This window comes from Sphaerodactylus townsendi, linkage group LG14 (assembly GCF_021028975.2).
Source record: "Sphaerodactylus townsendi isolate TG3544 linkage group LG14, MPM_Stown_v2.3, whole genome shotgun sequence".
Lineage (NCBI taxonomy): Eukaryota > Metazoa > Chordata > Lepidosauria > Squamata > Sphaerodactylidae > Sphaerodactylus > Sphaerodactylus townsendi.
Window position 1 is genome coordinate 32,075,160 of NC_059438.1, and position 27,413 is coordinate 32,102,572.

The 27,413-nt window shown below is 47.5% G+C and overlaps 1 protein-coding gene across 4 annotated transcripts in view; it reads left to right on the top strand.

Moving 5' to 3' along the window:
* The window catches only part of WNT7B (Wnt family member 7B), a 117,304-nt gene that overhangs the window by 57,537 nt on the left and 32,354 nt on the right, over positions 1 to 27,413 (top strand). For all 4 annotated transcript variants that reach the window (XM_048516007.1, XM_048516008.1, XM_048516006.1 and 1 more), the window contains exon 2: positions 27,096 to 27,322. In XM_048516007.1, coding sequence (XP_048371964.1) covers positions 27,096 to 27,322 — 227 coding nt within the window. The remainder of the gene's footprint in view (positions 1 to 27,095; positions 27,323 to 27,413) is intronic.

The following is a 27,413-nucleotide window of genomic DNA, read 5'->3' on the forward strand; positions in this document are numbered from 1 at the left end:
AGGTGGATTTATATCCCCCCCTTTTTCTCCTGCAAGGAGACTCGAAGGGGCTTACAAACTCCTTTCCCTTCTCTGCCCCCCCCCCCAACAAACACCCTATGAGGTTGGTGGGGCTGAGAGAGCTCTGAAGAAATGTGACTAGCCCAAGGTCGCCTAGCTGGCATGTGTGGGAGTGCACAAGCTAATCTAGTTCACCAGATAAGTCTCCACAGCTCAAGTGGCAGAGCGGGGAATCAAACCCGGTTCCACAGATTAGAGTGCACCCTGCTATTAACTACTACACCACGCTGGCTCTCAAACTTTAGCATAGGCAGGCAACCCAGCTGCTGTACTACCAGACAGAAATGTTTAGTATAGAAACAGAAAAGAATAAGAAAGTAAGTCCAAGGGTACAGTCTGCCTCCAGCCCAGAATAGGAGGCATTAGGGTGAGCTGTTCATGTCACAGCAGAAACAGAGAACTGGGCCGCAAGTTATTATTTATTTTATATAATTTATACCCTGTTCTTCCCGCCATAGCAGGCTCAAAGCGCTTGGCATCGTAAAACATGAAATATACAGTAATATAAATAATAAAGTAACGATGTGCCTGTAAACATGGTACATAATTAAATCACAAGGGAGCTTCTGGATATTTCCAACCCTATCCTAAAACCCACAAAACTACAGAAGGGAGGGATGGGTGGGCCATGTCCAGATGCCGGACCCCTCCCCTCCCTTGCATGCCACCCCTCCCCCTCCCGCTCCCTCCACTAGGGTGGGTGGGCCAGGTCCAGATGCCAGGGGCCCTCCCCTTCCATCCCCTCCCTTGCCTCCCCTCCCCTTCCCAAATGGTGGCCATATAAGGTAGAGGAAAAGGGAAGTCAGCAATGATGGAACCGTACCTCATTGTTGTCCTCAGGGTTAGGGCTCCACCTTATGGGACGGAGTGGCAGACTATGGGAACACAAGAACAGGAACAGAACCAAGGCTATAGAGGAAGCCAGCTAAGTGAACCAAAGGGGCTGTCTGCAGGGTGATCGAGCTGTACCAGGTCCCAGCAGACAAGTCTGTCCCTCTCCTTTTCCTCTCTGCACCCTCAAGTGGTTCTCTACATGAGGATCTGGGCTGATGCACAGTGCAACCCAAGGGAGAGTTTGACGAGGGCAGCACATAAAAATGAATTATCTTTCTCATATTTGGTTGGGATTATATTCTAACGTGGAAGCATACCATTTTCTCAACCATAGCACCTCAACAGACCATACTAACATGTTTACATGAGACAGAGTGGAATTCCACTGATATTATACATGTCTTTATTTAGAACAGCCTCCTCTCAAGAGAACTTGCCCATCGCCTAGGGATGCTGGTCTCCAGCTGGGACTCGGGGATTCCCCAGAATTACACTTTATCTCCAGACTCTTGGAGAAAATGGATGCTTTCCGGGGGTGGGGGGTGGGGGCTCTATGGCATTGTATTCCACTGAGCTGTCTGTCCTTCCCAAGCTCCATCCTCATTGGTCGAATCCCCACTACCGTCTTAGCCAGGTTTCAGAACACAAACTAACCAGGTTTGAGGGACGACCTCCCTGGTCAAATCCCCACTACAGTCTTAGCCAGGTTTCAGAACACAAACTAACCAGGTTTGAGGGACGACCTCCCTGGTCAAATCCCCACTACAGGCTTAGCCAGGTTACAGAACACAAACTAACCAGGTTTGAGGTTGTTTGTGTTCTGAAACCTGGCTAAGACGGTAGTGGGGATTCGACCAAAGTTTCCAAACTTGGATCTGGCAACCCTGCCATTGACTTCAGTAGTCATATAGAAGGGTGTAATTTTGCTTAGGTTTGCACTGGAAGGTTGTAAATCAAGAGAGGAGGGATCTAGTAATGTGAATGATAAAGAGTTACATTTCTTATAGGCGTGAGTTAGAAACCAGACGTGGAGTTTTCTTTCTTATTGGTTTCCCATTCTACATCAGGACATTATGTCCAGGGATAAAGCAACTGAATCATTGGCCTGCATTTTAAATGAGTAATGAGTACAGTCAGTTTGTTTTGAAATCCTAGGGCCCCATAAAAGTTTCTGGCCCTTTTTGTTCCACACTGGGGTAGCCTCCAGGCAAGATCAGTTCGCCTGGAGAAAACTGCTGCTTTGGAGGTTAAGAGCAGATGATTCTAATCTGGAGAACCAGGTTTGATTCCTCACTTCTCCTCCTGAGTGGCGGAGGCTTATCTGGTGAACCAGATGTGTTTCTGCACTCCTGCATTCTTGCTGGGTGACCTTGGGCTAGTCACAGTTGTTCGGAACTCTCTCAGCCCCACCTGCCTCACAAGGTGCCTGTTGTAGGGAGAGGAAGGGAAAGGAGCTTGTAAGCCACCTTGAGTCTCCTTATAAATCCAAACACCACCACCACCACCTCCTCCTCCTCCTCTTCTTCCTCTTCCTCTTCCTCTTCCTCCTCCTCCTCCTCTTCTTCTTCCTCCTCCTCCTCCTCCCCCTCCTCCTCCTCCTCCTTGAAAATTCACATAAGCAACATATTTAGGCTTGGGGAACCAAGGCCGTGACTCTGGCTGACTGATGCTCTGTTGTCTCTATTTCCTGAGTACATGTTTGTGGTTCCTGTTCCTGTTTTGCCTTTGTGGAGGGTTGGGAATGCCTTTTTAAAAAAACAGCTCTAGAATTCCAGATTCCAAAAGTTGCTGAATGTGCCCGAGCAGAAGTCCAGCCAGACCTATTGTGAAATCGAGCATTTGGTTAAACATCCTTGCATTTTAAACAAGGAAACAACTAACACGCTATTAACCAACCCTCCTCCAGCAGCCTGGACAAATGAAGCATAATAAAGCAAACATAAGTGATCGGTGACTGGAAAGGGACTTTTGCAATATATGGAGGATGCAAAGGCCATGGATCTCCGGTTGAATCACCATTTGAAACCATGTCCTCTTCATCGGAGTTTCTCCCTCCCCACCGCAGCGAGCACACAGCAGACACACCTGGTTGCAGAACTCTTAGCAATCCCCACTACCAGGCGATCTCGCTTCACTAGTCTCCCCTGATTGGCTGGCGTGCCTTGATGGGGCGGGACCTTTTCCCCCTGTGGAAACGTACCTTGTTGGGGCGTGTTAAAAAAACTAACGAACGTTTATGCTGCTTAAAGAGTTATCACTGATATTTCACGTTTTATCATTAAAAGATTTAATCGGTGAACAGGTAAACGTTTTCCATGCGCTTGCACATGTATCCGTTTCTGCTGGCCGATCGCAAAAGCAGAAACAAAACCAAGGAAAGGCTGCGTGCGCATTGCATCAGCGGCGGCAGCGCTGATTGGTTGCCCAAATTCTGTGTCATGCTCGACGGCGGGAAACGAATCAGGTTTCAACCCTTGTCCCTCCCCTCGGATCAGCTCTGAACCGTGTCAATGGGGTCTGTGCCACTTACAACCAGGTCCTGCCGGAACACGGGAGAACGGGGAGAACGAGCGCCAGAAACGGAATCTGCTGCACAAGCAATGGGGAGGTCGTCCCTGAAACCTGGTTAGTTTGCGTTCTGAAACCTGGTTAAGACGGTAGTGGGGATTCGACCTCCGAGTGAGAAGCAGCAGAGCATTACGGCCTAGAAGAGTGTCTCTGTTTTGCTCACTGAAAACTTCGGATGTATGATGCAAAATGGGGCTAAACATTCATAAATTGCACCTCCGTTTCAGACTCAGGCCTTTATAAAATCCTTCTAGGACCCCTTTCGCACATGCAGAATAATGCACTTTCAATCCACTTTCAATGCACTTTGCAGCTGGATTTTACTGTGTGGAATAGCAAAACTCACTTGCAAACAATTGTGAAAGTGGATTGAAAGTGCATTATTCTGCATGTCCAAAAAGGGCCTAGGTGGAATATTTCATTTTCCATTTGCAGGTTGGCTTGTTCTACTTTACAGCTGCCAACTCCAGGTTTGAAAACATTTGGCGATTTCAGGGGAATCAAACCTGGTTCTCCAGATCAGAGTTCACCGCTCTGAACCACTACACCACATTGGCTCTTCTAAATTAATGAACAAATAAGCGATGTGTGTAGTCTGGAAATTGGGGTGGGGGGGGGGGGCAATCCCATGAGATCTCCAACCTCCTCACTCCCCCAGATTCCGCTCGGATCCCTGCCCTCCCCTCTCTGTGCACAAGGAATCTGAGTCTCATGGTCCACTTCCAAAATAAGGGAGACTTTTTTTTCTGATGACCCCCTGAATGGGTGGCCGATTCATCACACAGATTTGTCTGTCAGCTCAGTAGATTTGTGGCAGGGGTGAATAGGCCTCGAGAAGGGACGGAACCCATGACCCCCTAATCCTATTGCATATGTCAGGGCATGAGCAGATCAATCGGGTAAACAACTTGGAGGGGCATCGGAGCCATTTGAAGGAGAGAGGGTTTGCAGCAACTGTGATGCTATGCGGCCTTTTGTGCGGCTGCCTTTCAGTTCAGCTGGCAGATTCTGGGTTTCATCCCACATCGACGTGTCCAGGGCAGCTGAAATGTTGAGGAATACTTTCTTTAACCCCGTCACTTCCAAAATGCGCCACAAATGAAGAGTCCAACTGCTGTGAGCGTTGATTGCTATCGGCATACGGTGCTGTTCCATAAGTTCCTGCCAGAGTCATCCTTCTGTCCATGCAAAATTAAATCTGTTGCACGGGCTGAGGTTTTCCTCTATGGCCATTTATGTACTTACAACTCAAGGCAAGGTTTGCCTTTAATTGATCCACAGGATTTCTCCCCACAGTGTGTACTTTGAATGTTACACTTCCTTTTCCCCTGTCTCCCCCGCCCCCCCGAATCTGCGGCAGCTCCTGCCCATCAGACATTTTCTCCTCCCCTCTCTGTTTTTTTGAAAAAGTTCTCTTTTTCCCCTCCCTTTGCATTAGTAGAAGAGAAGAAGAAGAGTTTGGATTTCTATCCCCCCTTTCTCTCCTGCAGGAGACTCAAAGGGGTTTACAATCGCCTTTCCCTTCCCCCCTCACAACAAACACCCTGTGAGGTAGGTGGGGCTGAGAGAGCTCTGAGAAACTGTGACTAGCCCAAGGTCACCCAGCTGGTGTGTGTGGGAGTCTACAGGCTAATCTGAATTCCCCAGATAAGCCTCCACAGCTCAGGCGGCAGAGCTGGGAATCAAACCCGGTTCCTCCAGATTAGATACACGAGCTCTTAACCTCCTACGCCACTGCTGCTCCTTAGTGGGGTGCCATAACGTTAGTGGACTAACGTTAGGGCAAAATAACACAAACGAGGCTGACTGTGTGCTGTTTTTCAATTTCTCCTGGTATGTGCGAGTGAAACTTTAAGGCAAAAATACATTGAGAGTTACTGTTCTCACAGATGTCAGGTAGCACACCTGACATCAAACGGGGCTATGGTTCCGCCAGGACAATGTGCTTCCCTGAATTGCGGCTTCCTGCTGCCTTTGTACTTTGTAACCTGTAGCACATAGATCAGGCCCAAGAGCCAGTGGGCTTGGAACCCTTCCTATCAGCTTGAGAATGAATGGCGTAGGAGGTTAAGAGCTCGTGTATCTAATCTGAAGGAACCGACTCTGATTCCCAGCTCTGCCGCCTGAGCTGTGGAGGCTTATCTGGGGAATTCAGATTAGCCTGTGCACTCCCACACACGCCAGCTGGGTGACCTTGGGCTAGTCACAGCTTCTCGGAGCTCTCTCAGCCCCACCTACCTCACAGGGTGTTTGTTGTGAGGTGGGAAGGGCAAGGAGATTGTAAGCTCCTTTGAGTCTCCTGCAGGAGAGAAAGGGGGGATAGAAATCCAAACTCCTCCTCCTCCTCCTCCTCCTCCCTCCCTCCTCCTCCTCCTCCTCCTCCTCCTCCTCTTCTTCTTCTTCTTCTTCTTCTTCTTCTTCTTCTTCTTCTTCTTCTTCTTCTTCTTCTTCTTCTTCTTCTTCTTCTTCTTTTTCTTCTTCTTCTTGCTTTGCAATGTTTCGCTTTGATGTTCCTGGGGACGGAAAGAAGGGGGGCCTTTGGGGGCATTAAAAGGGGTGCTAGAAGAGCCAGTGTCAGAACTGACTTCTTCTAGGGCTATGCCGCTGTCTGACAATAAAGACTTCAGATTGTAATCACTGAGTCCGGTATTGGTCCAGATCCAGGGCTTGATAACAGAAGGGAAAGGAGAAAATATCTGTCTTTTCCTTCTCACTGCCACCCTCTTCCTTCTTAGGGTTGGCAACCTTCAGATGGGAGCTGGTGATCCCCAGGACTTACAACTGATTTCCAGGCTATATAGTGTTAAGATAATAATAAAAAAGAAAGGTTCACAAAAGGTTCATCTTCTAGTCAGCAGAGGTTTGCCCAACACAGAGGCCGGAGACAGTCAGTCTAGGGACAAGAAGCTACAGTTGAATGAGTTCAAGAAGCTACAGTTGGTGAGTTCAACTGTGACCAATGAGAGGCTGTTGCTGGGGCGGGGGGAAAAGTATCCTGTTGGATGTATAAAATGCAAAGCATTGTATATGCTAAGTTCTGAGTCTTAAGTTTTGAGAGTGTTTAGTTCAGTGTGTGTTCAACTTTGTTCTTGCTGAAGAGTTCTGTATAGTTTTATAGTCTTGTATAGCATAGACTTGTGTAACCTTGCAACTGCTAAAGTAAAACCTTCCTATGAAAAGAACATCTTGCGTGAAGAGTAGGAGGCTGCAGTGAGTGCAAGAAGACTATAGATCTCATCTTACCAGAGTAGCTCCGCTTTAAATTCTGCTGATATATAGATGGTTTATTTATTTAAACCATTCCACTTCTCCCGTAGAAAATCTCTTGCTGAAGGCCAGCTGGCCTGCATAGCTTTTCCCTTGGGACATTGATCTCTCCCCACACAAGAACCCTCTGTTGCAGACTGAGGGTTGTGTCTCATTTGTACATTTGAGGACTGGATGCTGGACCAACCTCCAGGTGGTGGCTGGAGATCTCCTGGGATTGCAACGGATCTCCAAGCAACAGATATCAGTTCACCTGGAGAAAATGGCCGCTTTTGAAATGGGACTATGATATCATGCCCCCATTGAAGTCCTTCCCCAAACTCTGCTCTCCTCAGGCTCTTCCGCCAAAATCTCCACGTATTTCCTGACATGGAGCTGGCAACCATAATTTTGTAAAGGAGGAATCATGGTGGGATGTCACAGTGGGATGCTCAGCATTTCATGTCCTTGCCAGCCAGCCGGCTGAGCATAATGATGCCATGAGCTATCTTTAAAAAAATATGATTGAAAAGCCAGAATTGGTGGCAGCTGGGTGTCCTCTTAAGGTCTAGCTTATCTTGCATTCACTGGCAGATTTCCTTACCTGGACAGAGAGTCTTTTAGAACAGGATATGAGGCTTCATCGATGGGATTTTGGGAGGAAAGACGAAGAAGGGTCCGTCCCCACATGCTCATACACCTGAGACTGCAAAGAGCAGGACTACACTGTGAGGTACAGCAGAACAAGGAAGAGTGGAATCTGACAGGAGCTTCTATTTCCTAGGCGACGCTAAATAGTTAACACCCCCATGACTTCAGTTTCCCCATTCAGACTACCTTCTCCCCGTCTCTTTCCTTCCATACCTATCGCTTATTTGGGGGCAAAGTTGTGCTGTACATTCAAGTGGTGTCACAGAAATGTCCAGGAAATTGTAGTTCAGGGTGGGTGCAATAGGGCTTTTTTTCCAGAATATTCTTAGCATCACATGAAACAACAATTCCCATGATTCTTTGGAGGAAGCCATGATCGTTAGTGATATAAACATAATGCCAGTATCGAGCCAGCATGGTATAGGCGTTAAGAGCGGCAGACTCTAATCTGGGTTTGATTCCCCACTCTTCCACTTGAAGCCTGCTGGGTGACCTTGGGCTAGTCACAGTTCTCTCAGTACTCTTTCAGCCCCACCTACCTCACAAAGTGCTTGTTGTGGAGAGTGGAAGGGAATGTGATTGTAAGCTGCTTTGAGACTCCTTAAGGTAGAGAAAAACAGGGAGTAAACATTTCTCCTTCTCCTTCTCCTTCTTGACAGCTGTGTGTCTGCAAATGGCTAAGGAGCTGACCCTACATGTCAGATGTCTCTAGACCATAGGTGTCAAACTTGCAGCCCTTCAGATGTTATGGACTACAATTCCCATCATCCCATGCCAGCGTGATGGGAACTGTAGTCCATAACATCTGGAGGGCCGCGAGTTTGACACCTGTGCTCTAGACATCTCCCAGTAAGAAGCCCAGATCCCTGGTCAACACGCAGTTGGGAATTTGCCATTGGAAGACCACACAAGCAACTGCTGAGTATTGAGCTGATACATTTGCAACCTATTGAGGAGGAGGGGAAACCTATTTCAGGGTTTTTTTGGACTCTACAAAATCAGCACGCTTATATTCTTCCCTTCCCATCCCTGAAACAGATATATACAAACACACACACATACGTTTAAGCAGCCACAAGTCCAGAGGGAGGCAGGGAGAGCGAGAATGCATTTCTGGAGTTCCCATCTTCCAGCATTATCGCTGCCCAGTTATCTGGCAGTTGTAATCAAACGGCATCAGGTAGCAAATGCAGGCGTCAAATATTTTGCGAACACCGGGTGTGCGCAAACATTTAGAGCCGTGTAAAAACTGGAGATAATTTGGGGACGTCAATTCAGTTCAGCTTTGGGCAAAATCTGGTTTTGTTTGATTGTGCCTGAGAGATGATGTTCCAGTGCAGACAGACAGAAGAGGCCTGAGCTGGTGAACATCTCTGGTGTGGTCCATGCCTCTCAGGGCTAAAGGAGCAGTCTCTATGGCCCAGCTGGAGCCTGCAGTTAATCTTCAAAGCCAGCCACCCACGCAGCACATGACGGTAGTTTTGTCTGGAGGCTATGAAAGCATGAATGATGGTTGACGAGTCCAAAGTTAGAAAGAGAAGGTCGCAGCCCCTTCCCCAAGTGGATCTGGGATTTTTTAAAAAAAAGGTCTTTGCTGTAGCTGGAACTTAATTGTGCAGGTGCAGACCTGGGAAAAACACCTCAGGGTTTTAGACTTCAAGAACCGTTCCACGCAGCACCCAGCGACCAAAACTTCTGCCCTAGTCACTATGTCAGCTCCAAGTCAAGATGTAATAAATGCCTGCGCTGAGAGGAGAAAAGTGGGTTAAAACTAAATGAATCCAGCCACCTTTGAAGTATATAGTGAGTGCAGCAGTTGCTTTTTGTGAGCTGATACTCTTCTGTGTCTTTTATTGTTTCAACTAGCACTAAAGCCCATTTTAGTGTTTGATAAAATAGGCTCTAGTAAGAGGGAAGGGCTGGTCGGGGATCCCCTGCCCCCTCCCCCCCGCCAGGAGCTTACCCCCACAGACCCACCCATATTCACATTAGGGTACCGGTGTTGCATGTGGATCTGGGGGGGAGGGGGGATTTGGGGCTGTGGGGAAGGTGGCTTGGCGCCGTTGGTGGTGAGGGGGAACGGGGTTGTTAGGGAGGGGATGACTGGGTCCGTGTGTTGTTTCAGGAGGGCTGCGGGAAGGGGTTGTATCAGGTGGGGGGAAGCTGGAGAGCTATCATTGGGCAGCAGGGGGGGGACTTTGGCAGGAGGCTTGTGGAGGGCTCCAGGGCAGTGGCAGATTTTCTCCTGTTAATAGCTTAGTGTGCCATTCGCGGGGGAGGGGGGATCAGCAGTGGGCGCCACTCTTCTAGTCACGTGGGGGGTGCAAAATTGGCCCCCCATGTGACCAGGAAGTCCTGCTGTCTCATCGTTTTCGCATGCCTCGACACCATCCAGCAGGGGGAGTCTGTTGGGGGGAGGTGGGCACCCTAGACCATGGTGACATGGGTGGGGTCTATGACAGTGGGGGTGGAGTCTGGGGCATCAGGGGCGGAGCTAGGGTGGTGGGGGGCAGAGTGGGGGCGGCAGAGCCTGGGGGCATCCTGGAGACAATTTGTCTCCGGGCGCCATTTACCCCTGGTACGCTTCTGGGGATCAGGGAGTCTTGGGTTGAGCTTTGGGGTGCAGCAGCTTTGTCTGAGAGGGGTCAGGTGAAGTACGGGCCAATGGATGTGCAGGATGCACAGGGCTTGCCTGTGTATGCATCCTGAGTGCCAATTGGCTAAGGGTTCTGCGTTGGACTTTTGAACCCTTAGACAATTATGTATGGTAAGATGTCCCTCCCTGAACATCTGGGTTAACAAATATATATATGTGTGTGTGTGTGTGCGCGCGCGTGCGTGCTGGGTGGATTTTTGAATCTGATCTTCGACTGACCTGAAACAGAGATAACATTTCTGTCCTGCAAGGCTCCAGTCATACCGCCTTTCACTTCTCACAATCCACCCAAATATGACTGTAAGCACCTGTGGGTTTGGACTGTGAGCCACAGCGTTTTGCCCTCCAGCTGTGCGTTCTCAGATGGGCAGCAATCACATTTGTTGCAGGCTACAGCAACAGGAGCCCTTTCCTTTGGTAACAGACTGACCAGGGGCGAGGAAGTCGTATCCCAGACTGTGCAGTATGTTGAATGTTGTTATAATGGTGGCATGTTCCCTTTGCCGTATGGAAAACGTACAGGTTCTGGTGGGATGGCTGCTGGTGGAGTAGGGATGGATCAGTGGCAAGGAGAAGAAGAAGAACTAGAAGAAGAGTTTGGATTTGTATCCTCCCTTTCTCTCCTGTAGGAGACTCAAAGGGGCTTACAATCTCCAATCCCTCATAACAAACTCCCTGTGAGATGGGTGGGCTGAGAGAGATCCAAAGATCTGTGACTAGCCCAAGGTCACCCAGCTGGCACGTGTTGAAGTGCACAGGCAAACCTGAATTCCCCAGACAAGCCTCCACAGCTCAAGCGGCAGAGTGGGGAATCAAACCTGGTTCCTCCAGATTAGAATGCACCTGCTCTTAACCACTATGCCACTGCTGACCAAGAGGCCAGATGGGTCATCCAGGCTTAATTGGCACTGCCCTGGTAGAAGCCTGGCTTAGAGTTTTTTCTCATTGTTTGCATGAGTCCCAAACTCAAGCGGAGAGAAAGGAAGAAAATGCGAACAGCTAGAAAAGTAAGTTCCCTATGCTGCATTTCCATTGAGTTTCATGATGAATTTGTTCACCAGCTTCGCTATCAAGATCACAGGCTATTCTGTAAATAGCCAGGATTATGGGGGATGCTCACAATGTCATGGAGTTATTGCAGGAGAGATGGGGACTGAATATCCCAACTCTTTTGCCAATTAGATAATATTACATCTTTGTCACATTTCTTTTTCCTCTTTATCTTTTTAAAAATATATCTGTATTAACGTTTCAGAAAGAACAAAGAACAGAGAAAAAAGGAACAACAAAAATTAAAATACCTATACATCATACATAATGACTGATGACTAGTTACATACCAGGTTACATTATTTTACCACATTAGTTTAACATGCTCTATCTCGCTTCGAGATTATTTTCATATTAAAGGAAGAGCCGTACAATTCCTTCATATTATTCATTTTCATATTAAGGAAGAGCCCTACGATTTCTCCCTGATGGTAAATTAATATCTCAGCTGTTTTATACGTCAAAGCTCAAGAGTACAGAATTATTGTGCTATTTTTAAGAATACAAAGTGTTTCTGGTTTGCTGTAAATCAATATGTTACATTTCTAATTGTAACCTGGCAGTGCACTTTTGCCAGTATCCCTGAATCTTGGGAGTACAGGTGTGTGTGTACCTATGGAACTTTAAAGTTTCTTTCCCCCGCTCAGTTTTCACATTCAACATGGAGACCAAGAACCACTGCGGGTAAATTAAAACCCCCCAAAGGATTCTTGGATGGCCCATCAAACTTCCCACAGCCTGTGGTTCAAGTTTCAGTTACAAATTCTGTCTTAAGAGGATTTCCTCATCATCTCTGCTTTTCAAACCTCCTTATCTGTGGCATTCCCATCAAAAAGGGGAGGTCTTAATGAATTGGGTTACGGGGCGCCGTATTGTTTGACCGCTGTTTAAATGGTTTTTAATGGTTTTTAAGGGATTTTAGTAAATATGGTCACTATTGTGACCCTTGTTACACATTGTATACAGATAGTGTTGTGCACCGCCCAGAGCCCTTTGGGGATGGGGCGGTCTATAAATTTAAATAATAAATAAATAAATAAATAAAAAGTTCCTCCCTGAATTGTAGGGTTGCCAGCCTCCAGATGAGACTTCAGGTGAACTTCTGCTATTACTGTTGATCTCCAGACAATCGGTTCCTCTGGAGAAAATGTCTGCTTTGGAGGGTGGACACTGTAGCCTTGTACCATTCTGCAGTCCCTCCCGTCTACAAATTCTGCCCTCCCCAGGCCCCACTTCCAGAATCTCTAGATATTTTCCATCCAAAACTGGCAACCCTGTTGAAGCAGTGCCAGATTTACTTCCTAAAAAGCTGGAGCCCAGACCTTAAAGCTTGAGGAGGCTCACACAGAATAAAACGAAATTTCTCCCCATTCTGTGGAACTCTCTGAGACCTAATTAAAAACACCCACCCAGGTTGGAACGAGCACTCATCAGCAGACGTTTTGTCATGTTCCACGAGCATATTTCTCCATCTTCTCCTTTCTCCATATTTAACCAATAAGGCCACCTTGTGAAGTAATCTCAAAACCCAAGAGGGAGGAGACAATAATAGACTGTCTGGTGATCTGCAACCTTTTATGGGGGACAGAGACCACTAGAAACTCAATTACTAGGGATGCCAGCCACCAGAAGGGACCTGGGGATCACGCAGAATTACAGCTCATTGCCAGACAATAGAGGTCAGTTCCAGTGGTGGGATCCAAAAATTTTAGTAACAGGTTCCCATGGTGGTGGGATTCAAACTGTGGCGTAGCGCCAATGGGGCTGAAGTGAGGGCACGGCGGGGGGCATGGCCGGAAGGCATTCCTAGGGGCGGGGCATTGCTGGAGCAGAGGCTGTGAAAACGGAGCCTTGGCCCAGCCACTCGCTGCCGGTCGCTTAGGAGGAAGCTCGAATGCACACAGGCGCAGGCTGCCACGCACGCCGGCGCACCTCCTGCTAGACTGCTTCAAGTTCCGTGCGCTACTGCTGAGAGGAGGGGCGTCACTAAGGCAAAAATCCCGTGGCAAAATCACCCATTAGTAACCTACATAAATAATTAGTAACCTCCTCTCGGGAACCTGTGAGAACCTGCTGGATCCCACCTCTGGTCAGTTCCCCCTGGAGAAAATGGATGCTTTTCTGGGTGGTCTCCATGGGGAGTTTGTCCTCCTCCGGCTCCATCCCTAAATTTCGAGAATTTTCCCAGCTTGAAGCTGGCAACTCTACTTGTCTAACCCCTACTGGTGGCCAGGGGGATCCAACAATTTTATCAGCTACCCAACATTTTGCCCTTGCCCCTACTTGCATATTGGACAAGTCTTGAGTTCACCTTCGCTTTTCCATCGTTGTTGGATATCTTACCTGCTGTACAGCAGTCTGAGTTTGAGTCTGACTGGAAGTTGACCTAGACAAGACAGACGTGTGGTCAACCTGTCTCCGTGCCGCAATAAGAGGACGAAAGTGGGAACCCTCAGAAAGATGGAAGGGGGTCCAAGCCACAACGTAGCAAAAAAAGAAAAAGAACCAAATGTCAGAGTTCAGGGAGGACACATATTAGAAGTGAGGGCCAAAGAAAAGGATGGAAAAGGAGCCTGCTACTGGTTGTACTTTTTGATTGCAGTGTGAAAATTACTTACAGCTGTATAAACCAGGCTTTGCAAAAATGTTTCCATCCTTCACGAGAACTCTTTCAGACTACTTAACAAGTTTAGACACTGCTATTTCCCTAAAAGTAACAGTGGGATTGTGCTGCTTATGCAAGAGTCCGGAAGTTTTTTCAAACGTGTCTCAAACGAGTTTGCGATCTGGTTCACAGGGCAGTTTGCGGAAAAGGCGTGTGCATTAGACTTGGTAGTAGAAATGCCCTCTTTTCAGAGAGCCACACATTCCCTGCTCATTCAGAGTAGCGTGACTTGTATAGAGACCATGAGCAGCAAGTTGCCTCTTCAGAGGTCAGCCCAAAAAAATGAAAAGTCATGCAGGGCCAAGCGCTACAAGCGGTATTAAATTGAACTGAATGTAATGTCATAACCCTTGGTCATAACGCACACAACTCAAACATCAGATACAACGCAGCACAACCAGCAGATATAAAGACGCACAAGAACGTACCGTAACGAAGTTACGTTAGAACGTCTCAAAAAAGAAGACGAAGAAGAGTTTGTTTTTATACCCTTTTCTCTACAGGAAGGAGTCTCAAAGTGGCTTGCCATTGCTTTCCCTTCTGCTCCCCATGACAAGCACTTTGTAAGATTGGGGGGTGCTGAGAGAGTTCTGAGAGAACTGTGACTAGCCCAAGGTTTCATGTGGAGGAATGGGGAACCAAACCCAGTTCTTCAGATGAGAGTCTGCAGCTCTTAAAACAAGCAGTATTCCACTTACTCCCTTAGCTGCTTCCAAAGAAGTGGTTAAGAGCAGGTGCATTCTAATCTGGAGGAACCAGGTTTGATTCCCTGCTGTGCTGCCTGAGTTGTGGAGGCTTATCTGGGGAATTCAAATTAGCCTGTGCACTCCCACACACACCAGCTGGGTGACCTTGGGCTAGTCACAGCTTTTCGGAGCTCTCTCAGCCCCACCCTCCTCACAGGGTGTTTGTTTTGAGGGGGGAAGGGCAAGGAGATTGTAAGCCCCTTTGAGTCTCCTACAGGAGAGAAAGGGGGATATAAATCCAAACTCTTCTTCTCCTCCTCAAACTGGGACAATCCTCCACTGCTCTGGAAAAAGCATTCATGGCGGCTGTGGGGAATCCACATGTGATAATTTCCCATGGTATCCCTAGTGCTTACTATTTTCCTCCCCATCACTGATAGGTCTCTTGTCAACTTAAAATAATAACTTCAAATAGGCATACCACTATAATGTTTTGATGGCAACTAGTAGGTGTCAAACTTGCGGCCCTCCAGATGTTATGGACTACAGTTCCCATCAGCCCCGTCAGCATTATGCTGGCAGGGGGTGATGAGAACTGTAGTCCGTAACATCTGGAGGGCTGTGAGTTTGACACCTGTGCAATATACCTATGATCTGTTTTTAAAAGCCATCAAAAAGCCCATCGGTGATGGGAAGAATGATAGACATAGGGCAGTGGGAAAGGGAATGTCGCTGGATGCAGGGAGGGAGGTTGAAAAACCCACTCCGTCCACCTGCATGGTGACAGGATCTGCTTTTCAGTACCATTATTCAAAAAAGATCAAGCAGGTTTTAATTTAAAAAATGGTAAAGCCCAGAGGTGGAATATACATTGCAAAGGCTCCTTCCGCACATGTGGGATAATGCACTTTCAATCCACTTTCAATGCACTTTGCAGCTGGATTTTACTGCTCAAAATAGCAAAATCCACTTGTAAACAGTTGTGAAAGTAGATTGAAAGTGCATTATTCTGCATGTGTGGAAGGGGGCAAAGTGATGTAGAAGCCAAGTAAAACAATGGTTTGGGCAGGGTGTGGGTGGGGGGCTGAGACAACCTTTACTGTGGAAGCAATTTTGCCTTGGAAGATATGGCTTTTCTGTCCGTGGTCTTCTGGCCGCCTCCTCCCCACCCCCCAATCTGATCTTCTTTTCTATTCAAACCTCTTTCAGAATTAGCCAATGTTTGTGTTTTTAGCTTTTACATTAATTTGACAAAGAGCGGATTATATAGCAGGCTTCTATTATTGGATGGTAATGAAGTTCTTTCTAATAATTTCATTCTAATTCTCAATATTTTTGCATTTTAAATGTAGTTACAGGTTCTTTGAAAGGCAATTAGAAGGAGGTGTTCTTCGCTTTTACTCTTTATGATATTCTTGAATTGTGTTTTAAAAAGTGATTTATGCATCTTCCGCATGGTTTTGAATGCTGTGGTGCTAAGTCAATTGCTTAGAAGCCTGTATGTATATTCTTCCATATCATCAGCTGAGTTATTGGTTGTGGTGGGTTTTCCAGGCTGCGTGGCCGTGGTCTTGTGGATCTTGTTCCTAACGTTTCGCCTGCATCTGTGGCTGGCATCTTCAGAGGTGTATCACAGTGGGAAGTCTGTTAACACACTGTGTCCTGAGAGAAGGGAATGTTTGGTGGGGTATATATTGTCCATGTCCCAGGGTGGGGAACCAATCAGTAAGTGTTTGGGTGGAACTTGTTATGCAAAGATGTGATTGATAGTATTGTATTGATTTTTAATACAAAAACATACACATACATGCTTTTGATGCAGTCTTGTGTGCAGATAGTTAATAGGAAAGCCAGCACTAGAAGCAGAGGCGTACCTAGCCAAAATGTAGCCTGGTGCAAAATATGAGTTTTCTGCTCCCCCCTCCCCATATGGGCGGCTGTCCTCTCCCACCACAACCAAACAACTTTTTTTTGCCAGGTCTTGAAGTCAGTGTATGAACCTAGGAGAAGGAGAGGGTCGTGGGGCTATTTTCCACCCTCACGTGACTAAATGCCTGCAGCCCAGTGACATTTGACCCCCATATGTCCCCCTGGGTGGTAGGCCCCTGACTAGAAGACATCATGTTCTTATAGGCACCAAAACCCTTGAACGTACATGCAGCTATTTGCCAGTTACCCAAGCCATTTTGTCTCCTCAATGCTGCCTTCTCACCAACACCATGGGGGCAGCAGAACCACCCCTTCCCATGCCAGGCTCCATTCTCCAAAATGTCCAGGTCTTTCCCAACCCAGGGCACTCTCTACTATCTTGTAGAATGGTTTGCTTCTGGAGGCTGCTGACACGGCCTGTTTTTAGGAAATCAAGAAGAGCCATTTTGACTCAGAGGTTGCTTTTATTTAAGGCAGAGGTGTAATGCCAACGGGATCGGGTGGGGCATGATGCCCTGGGCGCACGGTGTGGCGGGGGTGTGGCCAGGGCGTTCCAATGGTGTAGCGGGGGTGTGGCCAGGGCGTTCCAATGGTGTAGCGGGGGTGTGGCCAGGGTGTTCCGATGGTGTAGCGGGGGTGTGGCCAGGGCATTCCGATGGTGTGGCGGGGGTGTGGCCAGGGCGTTCTGGTGGTGTGGCAGGGGTGTGGCATTTCAGGCCAGGGGCAGATGGTCCATGGTGGGTGCCAGGGCGCGCTTGCACCCTGGGTGGAGTCCCCCCTCCCTCCACCCCTGACTTAAGGTGACTTTTCCCAGATTTTATTTGAAAAGAATTTGTATTGACTATGTTATTGTATATTTTGTAATTTATTGTATTTCTTGGGCTTCTTGTAATGTCTGTGACTCCCCTTAATTGCATGGAGAAAGAGGAGATGGAAATACTTTAATCAAGTAGCAAATGAATAATATCAGGATCACTGGCATATTTATATGGGAGTAGAACATGTTTCCCTAGAACAGGGGTAGGGAACCTGCAGCCCTGATGGGAATTGTAGTTCCTGAACATCTGGAGAGCCGCAGGTTCCCTACCCCTGCCCTAGAAGCACACAGGGATACGTCAATATCCCATAACACTCGATATAAGAGAAGTACACATTGCAGTCTTTTGGCACAGTGGCCAATGCATCAGCAGCCCTGACATGCATTCATGCACTGAAAACATTGATCTTTGATGTGCTGAGAGTTGACTCCTCCTACCATCACCCAGCGTTCAGAAAGTTGGCTGTCCAGGGCTTTAGTATAGTACTTATTTTCATGGGGTGTTTTTTTAAAATGTGAAACCTCACAAAAAGTCTGAATAGCTATAACTTAAGCAGGAGCAGTTTTTACCATGTAGTGTTTTATGTGTATTGATCTTAGATGCAGTTGACTCCATGCTAAATGTTCTGCATTCCAAATTTTTATATGGAATAATGGGCCTCCCCACTTGCGTTCCTTAGGCGGCATTATGATTTGAAACAGGCCAGGTCCCTCTAGAGGTTTTAGCTTGATGGAGAATCCTCAGTTATTGGGTTATTTAGCTTGATGGAGAATCCTCAGGAGTATTGGGGAAAATGGCACCCAAGGCAACATCTGGAGAGGGCAGGAGCTGGCCTGCAGGGAGGTGGAGGGCGGGGCTTCGTGTTGGTGGATGGCAAGCAGCCCGGGTGGATGCTGTGGTGGTAGGCCGGTTCCTGGTGGGGGGAGCTGACCTGCGGCTGCGGTGAGCAGCTCACACCCCAGCACAGGGGGAGCTGCCTGGTGCTGCCTGAGTCACCAAGCTGTGGGGAGAGACTGGGCGTGGGGACCGGGCTGGTGCCTGGCGCTCCTTACAGCATGCGTCCGGAGACATGGGTTACCCCATGTCCCCATTACCGGTACACCACTGGGTACACAAGCATTTTAATGCAAAACCTGGATCTTATTTACCTCTGGTCTTAGCAGAATTATGTGATTCCAGTTGGAATAGATTTATCCTCAACAAAATGCAAGAAAGTGGATTAAATGTTGAGTATTTATTCATGCTATCACCATGCAAACTACGTGAGTTAACTTTAAAAAATCCTTATGGATTGGAACATTAATAAATTAATGAAGGAGGCAAACCAAACCTGCTCCCCTCTTATTTTTACACTTTGTATTAAACCAGTTGTATGGCTTCATATCTCACCAATTTGCTGGATCCTAATTTAAGGACTGTCATGCCATGTAATGCCATCTGGTGTTCTTCGAGGTAGATTCTCAAAAACTGAAAAACCTAAAAGGGTATGCTCATGCAATACCAAGTGTATAGAATCATTGATACATTACCTGTTTTTTGCTGTAAATATAATAGGGAGGAGCATTGGAAAGAGCTCTTTGGCTGGAATGTTGGACTAAATGATATGCTTGGAGCCCATATTCTGTTAGATATCGTTGATATTAATCTATGGCTCATTCCGCACATGCAGAATAATGCACTTTCAAACTGCTTTCAGTGCTCTTTGAAGCTGTGCGGAATAGCAAAATCCACTTGCAAACAGTTGTGAAAGTGGTTTGAAAACGCATTATTTTGCATGTGCGGAAGGGGCCTATTATGTGAAGTTTTAGTTCATTTTTTAGCAGAAATGATGAAATGTTCTGAGGTCACAAGGAACTCTCTCATAATAATGTACCACGGCTCAATAACATTGTAACTGTAGAAGGTATGTTGACGGGGACTTGTCTTAACATGTAAATTATTGTATTACTAGTATATTTTAATATTTGTTCTTTCTGAAGCTATGCCATTAAAGGCTTTTGATTCTTGATTCAAGTGTATTGATCGTGCCAAATTCTAACAATTGATTGATTTGTTGGTTCATAAAATGTTGAAAGCCTGTCCTTTATTTAAGAGAGAGAAGAAGACCTCCGTGGAAATGGTTTGCCACCCAAACCCCATTCCAGCAGAGTTCTCCCAGGGACAGAGAAGGTAAAAATGGGGACTGTATTGGTCTTTTCCCAGGACTCCTCTGCTTACTATCAAGATTCGACAGGCAGGCTGGCCTCAGGGAATGTCAGCTTTGCCCTGCAGTTATAGATCTCTGTGGGTGGAGAAAAGGCTCAGGGCCAAGATGTCTATTCAGCTCAACCACAACATTCTCGTTTGTATTTGTTTGTGCAACTGAAGCGATGAAAGGCATTAACTGACTGCAGCTGCAAAGGTGTCTTGCTATGATCAGACGCTTACTACCATATACATTGTGGAGGGCCAACGAGGGGATCTCAGCCAATGGTTATTTATTGTCCACCCACCACACCTCCTCTCTGGAATTTAACAAGAGTTGCCAGCTCTTGGTGGGGAAACACCTGGAATTGGGGTGTGTGGAACCAGAGGAGTGCAGGTTCAGAGTGAGAAGGGAATTCCATGGGGTATAACGCCACAGAGTCCTCCTTCCAAAGCAGCCATTTTCTTTAGGTGAACTGATCTCTGTCACTATCTGATCTTTAGGTGAGCTGATCTCTGTCACCAAGAGATCTCCAACCACTATCTAGATCAGGGGTCTGCAACCTGCGGCTCTCCAGATGTTCATGGACTACAATTCCCATCAGCTCCTGCCACCATGGCCAATTGGCCATGCTGGCAGGGGCTGATGGGATTTGTAGTCCATGAACACCTGGAGAGCCACAGGTTGCAGACCCCTGATCTAGATTTAACTGAGGTTTAGAATCTTGGCTGGCGGGGGTGGGGGTGGGGAATGAGAAACTCCACTTGACCAGGACATCATAGTAATCCAGAGCTGGACCAGACCAGAGAGACTTCTATCTAGCGGCACATTCTAGATGAGGTAGCAGTTGGGATCTTGCTCGGTGCTAAAACCCATCTTCACCAAGCTATGAACAAATTCATTAAAGACCCACAAAGCTATTGTTTTAGGGCTTCTGGATTCAAATGTTGTCCGAATGCAGCCCAAAAGGCCTTTGGGTTGCTTGGGTTATTTTTCTAAGGTGTGGCAAATAACACTTTAAAAGAGAAATCACTTCCTGTAGCCAGTTTTTACACACAGACTTAGATCAACAGCTTGCTGCAGGACACCGATTACTTAAGGGGGTTAGGAAGGAATGCCGCAGCTTTCATATTGTATTTTACAGCTGATCCTTATAGTTGTATCACTAATTTTGCTCAAATGTATGTTGCTTTGTATTGCAAATTCAACAGGGCATGGTAGTAACCTTTCTTTTGGAGCAAAGTCCTACGACCAGGCAACAAACTGAATATTTCTTAACTCCAAAACTGCTTCTAAAACCCATCTCCCACAAAGCTATGAACAAATTCATTAAGACCCACGAAGCCGTTGTTCCGGGGCGTCTGGATTCAGATGAGGCCTTTACTGGTTGAGCACCTAATTGCCTATCTGGCTAGGAAGGGCCAAAGGGTCAACTACTTAAGAGGCTTCCCGTCCTTCTCAACCAGGTTCAAGGTTCCAAATTAATGTTGTCAATCAAGATTAGCCAATTAGTCCTGGTTGGACCGGGATTGGGAAGACCCAGATTCGAATTCCTTCCCTGCCATTGAAGCGCACTGGCTAATCTCTGTCAAAAACCCTCGCTAGCTCGCTATAAATTCACCAGGTAAGCTGCAAAGATCACAACTTCCGTGCGCTGAGGTGATTGTGTGAGAGGGCCCCTTTAATTTTTGTTACTTCGCTTCGGAGCACACGTTTTTGTTTGCATTTCGTGAAAACGTCCTCAAGAAATAAACTTTCTCCTTCCAATGGACCTCAGAAATGATTTCCACTGCAAAAGGCACATGAGTTGGAGATTTGCCCCAGAGTCAGAACCACAACTGGGATGGCCCCACCACAGGGCCCTTGCGGAGCGGGCTGACTTGATTTCCATTTCATCATGCCGTGTGCCAACAGTGATTTCTTGAAGCCTGAAGTGGAAAACAAAATTGAAAGCATAAAAACACATGCAGATGCAATCTGGAGTGGGGAAAGCTTTTGCCAAATTTCGGCGACTTATGTATGCTCAAAAATATTTACTTAGGAATTCTTAATTAAATAAACCATCCAGTAGTGATATCCTGTTTCAGATGTGTCACAGTGTCACCACAAAATATGCTGCTGGTTCCTTTTCACAAAGATTCCATTATAGGGCTTTTTATCGGTCATCGTGAAGTACGTTTTAAGAGCGAAGGGATTTGGGCTAAGCAGATCTCCTTTTGTCTGTGAGACTATTTTCTTCATTTTATTCCCTTGGTGATTGAAGATGGCGGCCTATAATAATAACACCCCAGTAATCCAGCAATGGCCACTGTCTGTGTGGATTCTGAAAACACATATGGGATTCTGGCTTGGGGAACAAGGTGGGTTAATTCACGTGATACAAAATCCTTGTGGCTTCCGAGAGTCTCTTGGGCCATGATGCACATGGGCCAATAAATGCTGGTTAATGGCAGTATAAAGCCTGTTTAGGGGAGGAATTTCACACGTATCCCGCCCCTAATGTAGGCTGACCAGACGTCCTGCTTTTGGCAGGACAGTCCCGCCTTCACACAATTTGTCCCGCGTCCTGCGGGTTATTTCCATTGTCTCGATTTTTGGGAGGCTGCCGCACTGGCTTCTGGGGCGCAAGGCAGTGCGGCAGCCTCCCGCTCGCGCGTGGCCGCAGGAGCACGGCCTTCTGGGGCGCTGCCTGTGACAGGGTGGGAAACGGCAGCGCCCCAGAAGGCAGTGCGCTCCTGTGGCTGCGCGCGTGCGGCCGCCTACCCCCGTCCCGGTTCACAAAGGTGACCATCTGGTCACCTTACCCTAATGCAAGTCTGCCCTGTGTTTCCCCCCAAAACCGGGGGTTTCAAGTATTGCACTATCCGCAATTCTTTTTAAATAGCCCAGGTTGCAGGGGCTTCCGAGCAAACGGCTGGGCAGGAGGCGCTTGTAATGTGGCTGCACGTTCCATTTTTTCTTCCCCGCCTAGCATCTGCGTAGACACACAGGTCCAGCCATGCATGCCTGTGTAGCTGAGCATCGATGGGAGGTAGGTTAACAAAAAAAGATGCACCTTCGTGTGAAGGCATGACGGCAACCCACATTGCTTCCATGGGCTCTGTTCGCTGCCTGCATGGAGGCATGCAAAAGCGCCAACTGGAACCCACTGTACTTTTGCTGTGCAGAACGGGCCCAGGTGTTGTGTCTCTTGGAGGTTTGCAGAGGCCATATTCTTCTTGTGACTGTGGTGTGTTTCCCCACAAGCTATTTTTGTGAACTAAAATATCCCCAGGAAACTGCTGTCCACTGTTCGGATTCTTATGTGAAACCATCATTACATTCCAGTTTCTCACCGGAGCTCTTGAGGGCTGTTTCAGTTTCCAAAAATGGGGTGTGTGTGTGTGTGTGTGTGTGTGTGTGTGTGTGTGTGTGTGTGTGTGTGTGTGTGTGTGTGTGTGTGTAGAAACTGAAGCCCCTTCTACGCATGCTGTAGTTGCAATTGGAATACAACCTATGTGTGCCTGAAACTCACAGAATTTCTGGCACATGTGGGGGTGATGCAGAGTTCTTAGGAGGGAGACAAGGACTTTGAATCTACCCTGTGAAGTTATCTCACCTTGAGTCAGTTCACTCATCCATCTAGACAAGGCCTGTGCACTCTGACTACAACATATCTCCATGGCTGGAGATAAATATCTTGTCCAGCTGTATCAGGGAAGAGCTTTTAATCACTTCTGCACTTCAGTCAAAGAATATAAAATGGAAAGCACCACGGGATTGATAGTATCATGCTATGTCAAATTACAGCCTTCCAAGACTTCAGTCTTCAGTGGACTCAGAAAGAATAGTCTGCTTAAAGTAGTTCAAATGGGCATTCAATAAAACTAGAAAAAAATCTCCAAAAATACCTTGTCGGTATTTTGGGGGGTGCTTTTCCGTCTGAAAAACATGGCAACAAAAGGGAATGTGGCAATAAAACGAGGCAATGAAAAAATCTCCAAAAATACCGACAAGGTATTTTTCGGGTGCATTTCCGTCTGAAAAATGTGGCAATAAAAGGGAATGTGGTAATAACACGAGGCAATAAAAATCTCCAAAAATACCTTGTCGATATTTTTGGGGGTGCTTTTCCGTCTGAAAAACCCCCCACCTACATCATGCACTGGCGCCAGCAGCAGAATGGCCCCGCCTACTGGGCTGGTCGCTGGTCCTGAGCCCGCCCCTTTCCCTGTCCGCTCCCAGGCAGCAACAGCAGCCAAGGTAATTCTCAGCCACGCTTTCCTGTTGAGTCCAAAGTGTGGCAATACCCATTGAGCCCTAAGGACAGGCCAAAGTGTTTTTGCAGCGCAACGGGTCGCATGCCACGCCACGGCATTCAGGATTTCCTGTGTTAAAAATCCGGAGGATATTGCACCATAAAGAAAAATGAACCGCAACGACAAAATCGAGCACGTTAATCTGTTTTTAGCCGTTATCAAGTGATATGCTTTCAAATCCAAGTACAGACGTAGCGCAGGCTGCCAAGACCCAAATGTGCAACATAACCTATTAGAATGTGTGACAAATGAAATGAGGAAGCCCGCAAGGAACAGCTTCAGAGGAAGCCTGAAATTCTGTCGGGCACATTTATTTAATACAGAATTATCCAAACCTCGATCTCATGACACAGCATTTCTGCTAGCCATAAATTACAGCAGTGATTTAGAAGCTAAAAATGGATTTGAAAGAAGGTTGTGAGGCAGGAAGATGAAAAAAAGGTGACTTTTCCCTAGTAACCAGGACTCCCTTTTAAAAAATAGGAGGGAATGATGTATACTTGTATATGAATCTGATATCGTCTAAATCAATATCCAAATCAAGGAAATGTTTACTAGTAACTGTAGGCAATGAACAAACCTGTCCCTGGACAGGTACACTGGACCGAAAGAGTAGAAGAAGAAGAAGAAGAAGAAGAAGAGAAGAAGAAGAAGAAGAAGAAGAAGAAGAAGAAGAAGAAGAGAAGAGAAGGAAGAGAAGAGAGAGAAGAAGAAGAAGAGAAGGAAAAGAAAAGAAGAGAGAAAAGAAAAGAAAGAAAGAAAGAAAGAAAAAGAAAAGAGAAAGAAAGAAAAAAGGAAAGAAAGAAAAGAGAGAAGAGAGAGAAGAAGAGGAAGAAGAAGAGAAGAGAAGAAGAGAAGGAAAGAGAGAGAGAGAGAGAAGAGAAGGGTTTTGGTTTATGTCCCCCCTTTCTCTCCTGCAGGAGACTCAAAGGGGCTTACAATCTCCTCATGCCCTTCCCCCCTCACAACAAACACCCTGTGAGGTGGGTGGAGAGCTGAGAGAGCTCCGAGAAGCTGTGACTAGCCCAAGGTCACCCAGCTGGCGTGTGTGGGGAGATGGCCACCAGGCTAATCTGAGATTCCCCCCAGATAAGCCTCCACAGCTCAGGTGGCCCCCCCCCCCCCCCACCCCCCCCCCCCCCCCCCCCCCCCCCCCCCCACCCCCCCCCCCCCCCCCCCCCCCCCCCCCCCCCCCCACTACCCCCCCCCCCCCCCCACCCCCCCAACCCCCCCCCCCCCCCCTCCCACCCCCACCCCCACCCCCCCCCCCCCCCCCCCCCCCCCCCCCCCAACCCCCCCTCCCCCCCCCCCCCCCCCCCCCCCCCCCCCCCCCCCCACCCCCCCCCCCACCATCCCCCACCCCCCCCACCACCACCCCCCCCCACCCCCCCCCCCTCCCCCCACCCACCTCCCCCCCCCACCCCCCCCCCCCCCCACCCCCCCCCCCCCCCACCCCCCCCCCCCCCGCCCAGCCCGCCCCCCCAACCCCCCCCCCCCCCAACCACCCCCCTCCCCAAATAACATCTGGAGGGGCACGAGTTTGACACCTATGATTCTACACCATTCTAGTGTGGGGTGATTTTACAACATCCACAAGGTGAACATGAACCCCCCCCACCTTTTGAGAACTTTGGACCAGGTGCCTGGAGTGCCATGCTGGGAAGTCAGTTCCCAGGAACACAGGGGCAGATTTGGATCAGAATCATGGGCATACATGGGCAAACATCTGCCCACTCAGATAAGTGATTATAGCTCTGGGAACCACCCCCTCAAGGAAGATAAACCAGGTGAGTAAGCAGCAGAGACAGCATCTCATCGATGCCATTGCCACTCCGTTGTTTGCCCACTTGGCTGTCACTGCCAATACTTTTGGGAAGCCTGCTGCCCAGAAAGTCACAGCAGGCAAGTAAACAGTGGTATCCTGTGTAGAGGGGGCATGGACTGTGTATTAATGATGACCCCCTGTACAGGAGTCGCCCATGTCGCAAGCTGCAGGTGATTGTGGGAACAGAAACGCCATCTTGGCAGAGCTTTAAAGTTCAAGGCAGTTATCTTGCATGATATGTCCACAAACAAATGGTGAGCTGGCGAAGTTGTCTGAAGTCAAGTGCTTGAGCTCCTCCACATCTAGAAAATGAGGAATTTGCACTTCTAGTTTTCTTGTTCGTTTGTCATTGCATTTTGGGCAAACTGAACATAGAATTGTGGGCCAAACAAAAACCAAACTCAGCTTAAAGAACAGCTGTTGTCCCTGCTGCAGCCTTCTCAAGGTTTGGCCTTGCCTGAATCTCTGCATTCCATTGTGGTTTAGTGCATGAGCTATCCTGAGGTGTTCTCCATTGGCATTCATTGTTAAGAGAATTGATCGACAAATATTATTTTTGTACCAAGTTAAGTCACTGAGACAGGCATTGCAGCAATGCTTTGGAATCTGAGCCGGCTGTTACCAAAGATTAAAATGTATTCTATTGATCTCTGAAATTATGCAGAAGGATCAGAGCTGGAAATGTTACCTAGGGCAACAGGCTAGCCCTAGGTTAGTGACCAATCTGTGAACTAGAAAAGCCCCTGATTTAGACCCTCATCTATGCCATGAACTTGGTGGTGGCTTCAGACAAGGCAGCAAGCTCTGCCTCAGCCTGGGCTCTTTTGGGTTTAGTCCAAAACCTCAAGGTCTTGTAAAGAGAAGACCGAGACAGTTGAGGGTGTGGTCCAAATCTCACTGCAACTGATGGCAAAGCTCCCAAAATTTTGACCTGGATTGCGACCCCAAAATTGTTAATCATTTAGCAGTATGCAAAAGCTTGAACAGAAATGACAAATGCCGTGATTACAGTGATACGAAGATGTGCCTTTTACGTGTTCTAAAAGGTTTTTGAGAAATGTTCCAAACCATTTTCCAGAACTGAAAAAAACCAGACTCCAAAATGCACGCTCCCCAGCTCCTATTAATCATTCAGCACCTCGTGTTTATAAGTGCAAACGGTGGTCAAAAATAGTAATTCTCTGTGTTTTCTTTAAATGTTGTGATTTAAAACTAAAAAGGGGCATCCTGGCTCAAAAGCATTCTGTATCCAGGTGGATCCAATATCTATTTAACTCAACCTACTCTTTGCCCATCATCTCCAAAATCCAAGTCAAATTTTAACGTCTGCTTCCTCACTTCCTGGTTGGATGGCAGACTGAGGCTAGAAGTGCCAAAATTTTGTAAAAGGGATTGCACATGTGGTAACTCTGGGCCAGATGAAACCAGGCATTACTGAAAGTCATGCAAGGTTTCCAGCCCAATTGCCAGACCAAAGAGGTTGGGATAAAGCATCTGTAATTACAGGCGCTTCTTCCAACCCTTTTGCTTGTAGCTTCTTGGCTCATCCAGCGTGCTATGCTATCAAGGAAATGGAATTAATGGCCTCCATTAGCTCTAATGCCTCTTTTCTGTTTCTCTACAGAGCTTTGTCCTCTGTGGTGGCTTTAGGAGCAAACATCATTTGCAATAAAATCCCAGGGTTGGCCCCTCGGCAACGAGCGATCTGCCAGAGCCGTCCTGATGCCATCATAGTGATCGGAGAAGGGGCCCAGATGGGAATCAATGAATGCCAGTACCAGTTCCGATACGGCAGGTGGAACTGCTCCGCACTGGGGGAGAAAACTGTCTTTGGACAAGAGCTTCGAGTAGGTAAGAGATTCCTTAACATAAAATTGAGTACAGTTATGACCATTTGCTGCTGGGTCTGACCCAGAGTCATGGACATTCAACATTTGCTTAG